Source organism: Antrostomus carolinensis, unplaced genomic scaffold, assembly GCF_000700745.2.
Source record: "Antrostomus carolinensis isolate BGI_N321 unplaced genomic scaffold, ASM70074v2 scaffold47996, whole genome shotgun sequence".
Classification (NCBI taxonomy): domain Eukaryota; kingdom Metazoa; phylum Chordata; class Aves; order Caprimulgiformes; family Caprimulgidae; genus Antrostomus; species Antrostomus carolinensis.
The window spans coordinates 1-12,207 of NW_010320709.1; the positions used below are offsets into that span (position 1 = coordinate 1).

At 34.0% G+C, this 12,207-nt stretch overlaps 1 protein-coding gene across 1 annotated transcript in view; it reads right to left on the reverse strand.

Annotated features, from left to right (window-relative positions):
* Positions 1-465: 465 nt before the first annotated feature.
* The window catches only part of LOC104526259 (nuclear receptor subfamily 2 group C member 2), a 14,703-nt gene continuing 2,961 nt past the window's right edge, over positions 466-12,207 (reverse strand). Inside the window, exons 2-6 of the mRNA XM_010169667.1 lie at positions 5,865-5,975; positions 4,052-4,252; positions 3,061-3,163; positions 1,849-2,032; positions 466-601 (exon numbers count right to left, since the gene is read on the reverse strand). Coding sequence (XP_010167969.1) covers positions 466-601; positions 1,849-2,032; positions 3,061-3,163; positions 4,052-4,252; positions 5,865-5,975 — 735 coding nt within the window. The remainder of the gene's footprint in view (positions 602-1,848; positions 2,033-3,060; positions 3,164-4,051; positions 4,253-5,864; positions 5,976-12,207) is intronic.

Below are 12,207 nucleotides of genomic sequence, written 5' to 3' on the forward strand. Positions count from 1 at the left end.
TAGATATATATATATAAAAAATATATATGTAAAATCTGAATATTGAGATACAATATCTTTAGGTGGTTATTACCCATTCATAACTTAACTGGACCTATAGTTTTTAAAATGTGCTATTTAACCTAGAGTTCTTTTGTATTCTACTCCGAAAAACACAAATCTTGCCTCTATTTATTATAATACGCATTTCCACACCCATTGCCTACGGAGACAACTGAGAGCATGGGAACAGTCTTGGCATATCTTCCACATAGTAAAAGGAAGCTGCTGTTGTTGAAACCAGTCTCTGGTTTCTGAGAAGCAGAACAATCTAGGTTGGTCTTGGTAACAGACAACAGCTGATTAGTAAACTGGAGCTCTTCTCTGTCCAATTTTTAGAGCAGAGGCAGGGGAAAGAGAGTATAGGTGTGCCTGCAAAGTAATATGCGCAAATAACCTTAAACAAGACCCGTTACACTGAGATACTCACCGCGTCCCATCTTTATCTGCCACAAATGTTGGAGTTGCTATTAGAGGACTTCGTAGATCTTTTCTGATATAGATTTTTTCAGTGGAAGCTGCACAGTTGGTTGGTTTTTCACGCTGCACATCAAAAGGCTTTCTAAAAAAAAAACCGCTATATAAAGACAGAAACGTGCAGATTTGAAAGGGAAGAATTCAACTGAAAAACACAGAAAGTAAAAATTCTCACAGAAGGATTTTAGTTTGCTCAGTTATGATGCTGTATCAGCTCAGTACAAAACTGGAAGTTTAATATGAAGACAGAAGAAACACTGGCTCCAGTTTTACTATACCTCTCTTATGTACATTTTTAACTAGAGTCACAGATTGATAATGTGCTTTAAATTTTGCTGAACTGGAGTCAAACCTTCCTATTTCATTGGCATTTAACAAGATAGAACATTCTGTAAAATGTGTTTTCAAACTGTTATTTATTTACTTTTTACAGGTAAAGCTATACTTAAGTGTTAGATGCAGTCATACTCTGGATGATTCAGAACAATACAAACCCACAACAGACACATAAAAAGTCAAGACAGGCAAGTTATAAGAGAGATGCAGGTTAATTCCATGGGAGATGAGTCTCTGCATGAAATGTAATTCACTCACATTCATTCATTCCACCCAGTTAGGGAAGAGTGTTCCAAAACCTTTTCAGAATTTAAAATATTTCTACTTTATAACTGGAAGAAAGTAAGCTCAGTCTCCAGTGTGCCAAACAAGTGTGATAAATCTTTTAATAAAAATAGTAAGAAACAGTAGCTTTGTAATGTTAAAAGAAGTGAAAAGTGTGTATTTATAATAGTAAGGTATTATTATTAAACAGATTACAGAAGGTTAACTGGAATCTAAATCACTGAACTTTACAAAGTCCTCTATAGTTTGGCATAACATTCGACTGCATTGTTTTTTCGCCTGAAAATCTGGATAATAAAATGAATAAAAGACTATGAGGATAATATAAAGAATATTAAAAAGTGTTGCAGTGATATTAATTCTCACACACTTTGCAGATATAAGGGATAATACAAATGGAGACAATATTCTGTGCTAGTCATTGTACCAATTAATCATACAGCAGCTATTGATCTAAAAGGTTAACATTAACAAGCAAACAAAAAAATTCAACCTTCCTCTATAGTCCTTTTGAATGTAACAGTAAAATACATGGGTATGTCTCTCTCTACCCTCATAACCAGCAAGAGTAATTTAGCTCTTGATTTTATTTTTGCTAATATTTGGGACAAATTTTAGGGTCTTAAAAGTAGGTATATCCATTTTATTGGCTTAGTTAAGTAGTAGTATTTATTATTTGGAAGTCACAGTATCACATTGGGTACTTAACACTCACATTCCATTTTCATGCCCATCTCTAGACATTTCTTAAGCCTACAAAACTGGCAGCGATTCCGATGATGTTTATTGATGATACAGTCCTGGTTGCTACGACAACTGTAGGTCAAATTCTTCCTCACACTCCTTTTAAAGAATCCTTTGCATCCCTCACAACTGACAGCACCATAGTGACGACCTAGGAAACATATATATTGTTATTGAATGGAAATTACTTACATTTTAGCATAAAAATATTTAACTTAAGCAAGTAAAACATTGTAAAAGTCACCCTTTAAATTTATTTAGCATTCTTACCATCATTTTGGACCATAAAAGCATTGACAAAGTCTTACAGGATGTTTCCTGTTTACCTGTTGTGAGGGTTTTTTGGTGAGAGTGTGGAGAGAAGAGAGGAAGTCTAAGCCTACTTCTGAATGAGAGGCCTGTGAATGGGTAGTTCCCATTTTGGACAAGTACTGATGCAATTCTATCTGTTGTTACAGGTTACATTAAAAGAACATATAGGCTAAGAGTTTTAAGTAAATTGAGAATATAGGTAATTTTACAATAAAATTTGAAATGCAATCTTAATTTAAAATTTCTATACATATAAATTCTGGCATTGTTTTAATTACATAAACACTTAAAAATAAAAGAAAGCATGACAGAGAGGTGTCTTCTCTGTAGCATGAAAGCACAGTCCGCTTCCTTGGCTAATGTAGACATTGTACCTCGTAGACTCCTTGTTACTGCATAGATCTGAAACACTGATGATTCACTTGGTCTCTACTTGCCTTTTTCTGTGACAGTAAAAAAAAAATCAAAATCTACCAGGATGTCTTAAGTTTGTTAGAGAGCACTAAGTAGCGTTTTCCTGGAGCAGGTAGACTTCTAGGTGATAAGGTTAATTGCATGGTTGCCCACAGCTGTGGGGAACCAGACTAAAGGCTTCATATAGTTTCTTTCAGTTACCAGGAGATATTAAATAATTATTTCCTCTTTCAGCACACGTCAATTTATCATACACTCCAGTTGAAGTACAAACTAATATTCTTCCATGCAGAGTTTAACTATTGTGTGTGTATAGATACAAAGTATAATGTTATCTTTTTCCATTTTAGACTCAATTGCTTTTGCCATCAGCATGGCTAAAATCAGTTAAAATACATGAAACGTCCTCCCTTCATCCCAGACATCCTTCAATCAAGTTTCTTGCTTCCTTACCTGATGCTTTATCGCCACAGACTACACAATATTCTACTACCTGGGGCCGCTGAATGTCAGCTTTTCCCAGCAAACGTTCCACTGAAGCAGAGTCTGTCACTATCTAAAACAAAATTCCAGAACAAATAGGTAATTAACCAATATTTTCTTCTGATATGAAAGTAAGAAGCTTCACGTACAAAACAAGATTGGTGTATCAACTGGGAATAGGTGGCTGAATTTGAGAATAAATATAATGTGGAATGAAATTAAGTAGTAAAAACCACAAGTTAATGGGTGTTTTCACTTTCAAAAGTGAGACTGTTGAAACAGTAATAGCAAAAGAAATTCCAAATAAAACTATTTAGCATAGTAAAATCTATTTTAAAAGACTGTTAATACAATTTTTCAAATATTTATGTAAGAATGATACTTCTCTGTAAAATATTCTCTATTGTAACAGTAGCAATAGTGACCAGGCACTTTTTTTTTTTTTTTTTTAAGAATGCTAGGAAGAAATCTGAAATTTCACTAGACATAGATTATTGTTTATGTGATTTGTTTTGCCAAGATCCCATTGGTCTGGATTATGCTCAAGAGCCACAAACAACTATAACAGAGGACAGCTCCTGCTCCAAAGAGCTTTTACTGCAATGTCTTGATACTGTATTGTGAACGTAAATTTCCTCAGGCAAGTTGTATTTCTCTGTATCTGTGAATCTTGAACAGACCACCTGAAATCCTGGCACTTCTCACAAGTATCAACTTAAGTCTTTGGAATTTTAATGAGAACTCACAACAAGGGGTGATGAGTGCAATGGAATGCATGAGGAACATGACAGAAAGATTTATGATTGAATAATGAAGCCTACAATTATTATAGTCTAATCCATGTAATTAGATCTTTAGAAAACTACTGCAATTTGTCTTAAAGTAATTATAGACTTAAATAATATAAAAATCAAAAACTGAAAAACAAAAATCTATGGTCTATCTCAATTACTATATTTACCTGAATTCTGCCTGGCACAATGTTGTCCGTGGTGGTAAAGATAAGCTGCTTGGCATTAGATGTCTCAGGTGCAGCCAGTATCACCTTTCCTGCACCAGTTCCATCTGGACTGGCTAAAATAAATTGTTGCTTTGGAGACACAGCTGAGTCCACTGCCGTCACTATTTGGATTTTTTGACCTGTTTGCTGATCTGTCACAATCTGTAAAACACATTGAAGAATTTTATGAGCCACAGTAAACTTTAAGTTTCACAGCCTTTCATTCTGTCTCAGAAATGTATGATACTCTCTGGTAACTATGCTTGTTATTTATTATTTTGGTATTTGCACATTTATTGCACTGGTGCAAAGTTACTGCAGCTACCTACAAAAGTGCAAAGCAATAAAATCAACCCAAATATATATGCATCTAATATATATGTATCTACATACCTACCGCATAGACAGAAAACACTAGACAGAGTTGTGAAAAGTGTGAGTCTGATATTGTTAATAATGAAGAGATGTGGGAAGATATTGTAATCTGAAGTGAATTTACACACACTGATATTACTATTAAACTGACTGTATTAGATATCACAATATCAGTGTACTTATTTCCCTAATTTTGATTACCTAGACTTTTTATCTAGTTGTCATATCCTTTTTGTGTAATATGTCTTACAGAAAAAGACATATGTTAATAGTTTAATGGTAAGACTATGCTAATAGTTTTACTAAGATAGAATGCCTTAAAAAGGCATTAAAACTATCCACAGCAGGAGTTGAATTACAGAGCTGATGATTTTTCTAGATTACAGAAATTTCAGGAAAGATTCATTTCATATTTTGTGATTACAAAACTTAAGAAACCTGTACAAAGGAAATGGTACTCAAAGCTGGGGATGAAGCCAGCCTACTATTGAATTTTGGACGAGATAGAGCTTTTCAGGGACTCTTTAGATTCTTATATTTACAGAATAGAATAAGCTATTTTAGATCTCATATGTATAAATGTTTCAGTGCATAAAAGCTCCAAAGAAGCTCAAAGTTTAAAGGCATTTCGTTACCCCTTAGTCCCACTGTTGTAAAACTGTTCAGTTGTTAAGCTCCCAGAGTTTTCCCTGCTGAGATTTCCTCAGTCTCCACCATTTTCATACAGATTTTAACTAATGGGAAAATTCACAGTGAAATCTCATCTTGGATTATGACTGACACTCACCTCTAGCACCACCTCTGGCAGAAGTACATGGGAGTAGCGTACTGGCACAGAACAAAGTCAAGGAGGGCAAAAGCTCAGTATTGCAGTACTGCAACTCTCTTGTAGCTTTAATATTTAACAAGTCTTATATCATTTGTCACTGCATACACTTTGATACATTAATGGTATCTTCATATTATCCATCCGTAACAACAATCCACTGGGCAGCATTCCCAAAGGCTAACTTTATCCTAAATAGGCTAGTCTCCCACTGGCTTCTGAATATTGTAGTGAGAGAGGGGAATGCCCTTGGAGATTATTTTAGGTGTTCTGTTGACAATGTCTGCACATTTGCTACAGCTAGAGCTCAGGAGACTTTTATATGTAGGCTAAGTTTAACCTCTGTGAATATTCCTCACAGACTACATCATAAATAAAATTATATTCAGCCAGCGGGTCATCACCAAATACATGCTGAGGGAGAAAGAGAATTTTAATTTGCACTAAAAATTATCTGTTCTTACAAAATTTAAGCAAGTCTTCCATAGACTTTAGCATGCTTTTGTACAAACCTAAGTGGGAGGAGGAGAAAATAAATAAGATGCAATAGTTATTTAATCAATAGATTTTTACCTGAATGCGTTGTGGTGAAGCTACAGAGGAGTCTGTGGAAATTATCTGGATACGTTGGGAAGGGCTGGTCATCACTGGAGATTCAGATAGTGAAGTCTGAACAGTCTGCACCTGTAAACAACATATAGAATTTTACTTTACTGAATGCTTTAAAAAACCCATATATAAAAATATATATATTTATTAAAGATCAGATGGCCCTATAGCATGGATTCTAAATTTACTGGAAAGGTTACAGTCATTAAAGCAACTTGGATTTTTTTCAATGAATTAATAAACATGCAAGATAACATTGGCTTGACAGCCTTCATCTTCTGTTTACAGAAGGGATATGGCATTGGCAATGTATATTTACACACATAATTCCACAGCTGTGCATATTTAGACTTTGTGCTTGTTCATCCTCAGATTTATCGCTGCAACTGTGAGTACTAATTGTTCCTTCTTAATAGTTGTAAAAGTAGTATAGATGAAGTCCTTACAGTATAGATATAGTCTTTACAGTCAGCTCACAGGTAGACAGCTACTGCTTGCCACTCCCCACAGCCATCCAGTCCCATTTTTATTAAGCTTAGAAGATACAGATGCTTATAAAAAGTACCGTATTTAGTATTATTGGGATTTTTTTCAGATATGAACATGAGCTGAAGCTATCATATCAGTTTTTAACACAGAGAAGTATCAACAGACGTGGATGTTTATATGTATTTTTTTACATTATTCATACACGCATTTTCACCATTATTAGTTTGGAAAGTGGCCACATAAAAATTGGGCTTAACAAAACAAAATCAAAACAAGGTATATCAAAATTATCCTGGAGGTTCTCAAAGAATTAGAACATGGATAGTTTCTGATCTCTTCTTGTTTGTTTTCAATGGAATAGAGGGAAAGCTAAATCATTCTGCTACTTCTATAGCAACTCAGAAAAAAAATACATATGCTTATTTGTGCTGTACTCATTATGAAAGCTCTGCTTTCTTGGTACATTTTACAAGTTACTAGTCCCTGACATGGCTCAATGTTTTGACTCTTGTGAGAAAACTCAAAACAAAGGAGATAAATTTGTTCTAGAGCCGTACACTGTGTACGTTCACCAGTGCTTTCAAAAAAGTTGCAAAAATACTTGAACAACGGTTAGTGGACACAAGACATCAGTACTTTGGTGCAGACTACAGCAAGTCTAGAGGTGACATTACTGTCTGCAGTCAACAGCACACCATGGATACTTTTTCAGTCACATTCTTTATGGAATGTTATTATATAAAATGATGGGAAAACACAATAATATTTAAAAGACTGCTGACAGCAAATTTTGCACATGCACCATATCTGAATAACAAGCACTTTAAATTCTTACGGTACGATATAAATTTATACAGACATCCCATTTCAACCAGAATAAAATACTGTGGTGACGTACTCTATAAAAAAAATTAACAGAATATGGAACTACTGATTTCTTCTATACTCAGTTTAACCTATAACTACTTATTTGAAAATAATGCATATAGGCCAAAGCTCTCTTCTTTGGAAAAATGTTCTATAATGTCAATGACTTAGCAGCCTAGATTTTATAGAAGTCTGCCTAATGCTAAATAGATCTTACTTACATTTTGAAACAGATTTTACATTTTGATAATTTCATTATTTTCATAGAATCATAGAATGTGTTGGGTTGGAAGGGACCCTCAAAGGTCATCTAGTCCAACCCCCCTGCAGTGATTTTAAATAATTGTAAATTGTATCATTTACAATACTTGTAAATTGTGATTGTAAACAATAATTTGTGTTTTCATAATACCCCCTAAATATACATTTACATTGTCCGACAGAATCTATAGGACTGTGTTTAGTGTATGACTGATTATTATACTTGCATTCTATATGGGAATTTGAGAGTATCCAATTAGAGTTAAATATCTGCAGTGAAACATGGCCAAAACAAGGAAGCTCACAAGTTGTTTTTATTACATCCTCTTTTAATGGAATGATTTTTAAATCAAAGACTATGCAGCTAGACAACAGGGCAGTGTCAATTTAGTAATTATTTAAGCTTGCGTGGAAAAAAATCTTAATTTTGTAAGCCTTCCTGTATAACTACAAAAAAAATCATTTGTGATGTAAAGAAAGAAAAAACAGTTTGGATAGCAAGGAAAATTTACTGCAGTTTCTTTGGGGTAGCAAAGGTGTTAAAATATACATCACTTAATGAAGCCATACTGTTCTACTCTTCCATCACCTGTACCATAAGTAATCCCATATACTGTAAAAGCAAAACTTAAATCGAACATACTATCTCTAACTATCTTTAATACACAGGTCGCAAAAGCTCCATCATAAGTGACAAAAATATACAGCAGAGATGCAGAAATAGTCAAATCTTCCAATTACTGAATGACACAAGGCAGCCAGCAGCAGAAAAGAAGATATCTAGGCAAGAAAAATACCAACTCCCAAAATCAAGACTCTTAGAGGACACATTTGAACAATGACCTCTTTATCTTCCATGCCATATTATCTAAGCTATGCACCCTTTAAAAGGTCTAAATTAGAGCAAGAAGATCTTTTAAAACTGTTTTCCAATTCTTACACCTTCAATTATAGAATCCTTAGCCTTGTTTTGAAGCATCTTCAAACCTTACACCATGATGCACCACAGGCAGCTTGGAAATAAATAGAGATCTATTTTGCCATGCTGTTCAAGGACTTACAGCAACTTATAAAAAGAATGACAGTATATATATGGTAACCGCACCGAAATTCTTCTGTAAACGTTTTGTGACTAAACAATAATTTCTTTTCTCTGGGTTTGTAAAGTACCTGCTGCAAAGAGGTCCTAGTGTACAACGGAAGTTCCAGGAACTATGTCAATATGAAAACTAGTGCTTTTTGCTTTAACACTTTCTCAGTTTTTATAGAATTGACCATATCCTCATATGAAGGTTATTTTTACTCATCAATTCCAGTCTCCTGTAATATGAGTTATTTCTCATCCTTACCACATGACTAGTTGATTACCTGAAGTCTATCAGTGAGTTCTCTATAAAGTTGGGTAAGTTTAAGGCCAGCTGCCATTATATGATGATAATGTAATTTTCATGTTTAAATATTTATGAACACATATTTATTAAACTAAAACCAGACTATATTTTAGTCTTCTCTTGGCTGAGACCCTATGGTGAACCAATGGAGAACAGTTTGTCTAATACCAATAAATGCTTCAGTGTGCACATATAGTTTATTTCTATACTCTTATTAATATGCATACATACTCAGGATGGTGTAGGACTCTGAAATGTAAAATTTTACCTTTTTTTCAGACTTGCCTACTTAATACTCAGTGGAATAAGAACAGCTTTGAACTTCTGACTGGTCCTAAAAATCTCAAGTTTATTTACCATACTGAACACAGATGCCATTGGTTGACAGCAGAACAACAACCATGGTAAATAAATCAAATGCAAAAAGGGAATGTATTTTTTTGAAAAACACAATTTATAACAGTGAGGGAATAAAAAAATCTCCTGCCATTTTGTTTGACAGATAAATTTATCCCTTGAGCATTGTCACAAACCTATAAAGGATCAGAACAGATAAATATGTGACGCTTTATTATAGTCCTACCCAGTCAATTGCACCGAATTTGACTTCTTAAGTAAAGATATGAAAAAAAAAATTTCTATCAGATATTTACAAGGTTCACTTGAGACAGCTTCTATAAATACTATAGGAAAAATTAAGCTGTCATTAATTAGACTCCCAAATAAGTCTAATCAAAGTATTCTGAAAGCAAATGGCTTGAATGGCTTGTAAGTACTCATATCAGGAAGATAATAGAGTTCAGCATTATATTAGGTTTACTTAAAAGATTAAACATAAAATTGACTATTCTAATCTGTTGTTCAGAAGAAACATGACACTGTGTAACGTGTATCATGTTTTAAACAACTGCTTTGGAAGTTGAACGTGCAAAAACCTAGACCTCCAAAGTCAACGAAGGTTCATTTCTGTAATTCTAAAATATATTTTAAAAAACTAAATACACTTTAATTTCTTTGAGACTGGAAGAGTCTCTAATAAGATTCATCTTCAAGACATGAAGAAAGAAACAAAGTAGGCCATATATCATAGAAAACTTCAGTGCACCACATTTTACAAATGCTTAATTAACAATCATTTAAAAGTAACCACTAACACTGTGACTTAAACACAGTCAGGAAATAATACATACAATATAAAAGATAGCTCAAGACCCCCTAATTTCCCTAAAACACATAAAATACACTTATTTTAAGAGACAGGGGAAAAATAATCTGCTTTAAAAGAAAGTACTGTTTTCTTCCTGGAGCTGCCTAGCTGTACACTGTACAGACTCTAGTACTTACAGTGTCAAATTCTTCCTGCAGTCTATTTACATTTTTCCTTAGCAAACCTCTGAGGGCAAAACAATCCAAGGGAAATGTCGAGGTCACTTTTAGCCAGATCACACATATTTTCATCCAGTCTCCATTACTGAGGATTCCAATCACAGAAAGCAGCCAGTATTGTTTTAAAATGCCCTCTCTGTGACCCTGTTCCTCTGAAGGTCAAGTGCACTATCATTCCCTGTAACCAAGGAAGCAGAATCGACATGTTCCTGCTGTTTTGCCAGCTGCTGAAGGATTTTGTCTAATAGTAAGATTAATTTCATCTGGGAAAGATAGTCCCAGGTTACCAAGATAACCCCTCTCCCTGTTTTTTGTTCTTAAGCCCCTCAACCTGTTCACTCAACATGCAAAATTAAATCCGAGAAAAGAGTTTGCCTGTATCTGGAATTATTTTCAGATCAGCAAAATTGAAAGGAAAATTTACCACATTCCCTGTGGAGCATCTTTAGCCTTAAAGTTCATTAAGCTAATGTATTTAAAGGAACATAGGCCTTTCTAAACTAGTCCAGGGCTCTCAAATATGAAGTAGCATAATCAGCCTTAACACACTTAAAAATTCATACAGTAAGTTCGTGACACATGTGATTAATTAAATTTAAGCTACATAACAAAACATTCATATGAGGCTGTAGTGAAGGCTGACAAATGGGTGAAAAGAGAAAATATTTTAAAATTCTTAGGAAGTTAAATTTGTTAAAGTTATGGTATGTTACGTTTTGGGGAACACAACTATGTACTTCACAAGTTTTACAACAGCAAACTTGAATGCAGTGGACTTCCACTACAAAGCTTTATGCAACAAATGTATGACCTAGGTGTCTTTAAGTAGCACAGGTATTTTATTTTAACTTCAAGGACTCCTAATCTTAGCACAGAAATGTGCTCACTATTGAAATTAGGCTCTTTATTTGATAGAAAACACAATTATCTATTGTACAACTTTCAAAAAATAATATCTATCAATAATTACTGTAACTACAGGAGTGTATTTACAGCACGGGTACAACGTAAATGTTACGTCAACTAATTGTGATATACTGTGGGGGAAAGTATTTTACCTAAAACACATGAGAAAACCCAGTGAAACTTTTGTTGGATTTTCCTTGTGCTTATTATCTTACAGCACACTTAATAACCAATGCACTCTAGGTGTTTATTTGTCCAGTTCATTCAGGAAAGACATTTATAATACCTGATTAGCAGCTGTCTTTCCTGAGCCAAAAAACAAATCCTAAATATAATAATGCTTTATCACTACATAACCCTCTGTTCAGAAGTAGGCTTCCAAACTCTAAACTTTGGAATAGCTGTATTGCAAAGAAAAGGCAGAATCCTTGCAACAATGAAGCAGAAGTGATATAAAAACACACGGTAAGAAAAAAAATACTGAAAGTTGCTTGTTTTCTAAATCAAAAGACAAGCCAGCAAAGTAATTGATATTTGAAATAAAATACAAAAACGATCAGCTATAGTGTACTGATGTAGTTAGTACTACATTAGTAGTTACTAATGTAGTTAACAGCTTTGTCACAATTGCCTAAGTCACCCACAAAGTCTCTAAGACTGGCATAAGAAATAAAAAACATAAAAAAATGCATCTTTAACTAAGAGTAATGTTAGATTTTTAGGGCCTGATAATTATTTTTTTGATGGAACTTTCTCAAGTACTATATTGCTGCACAGAAATATTACAGCTACAAAAGCTTTCACTCTTAATCTTACAAGACACCAACTATGCTACCGTAATAAACATCCATAGCAAAGCAAAATTAGTATTTTATAACTGTAGAGTTTCTAATATTTCAACAGTGACATTCTTGCAGTACAATGCTTACAAGACTATATATTATGTTTAATATAACAGCGGGCCTCTTAACTACTTATGATGTAAAATGTCAGAGACATGAAGAGCG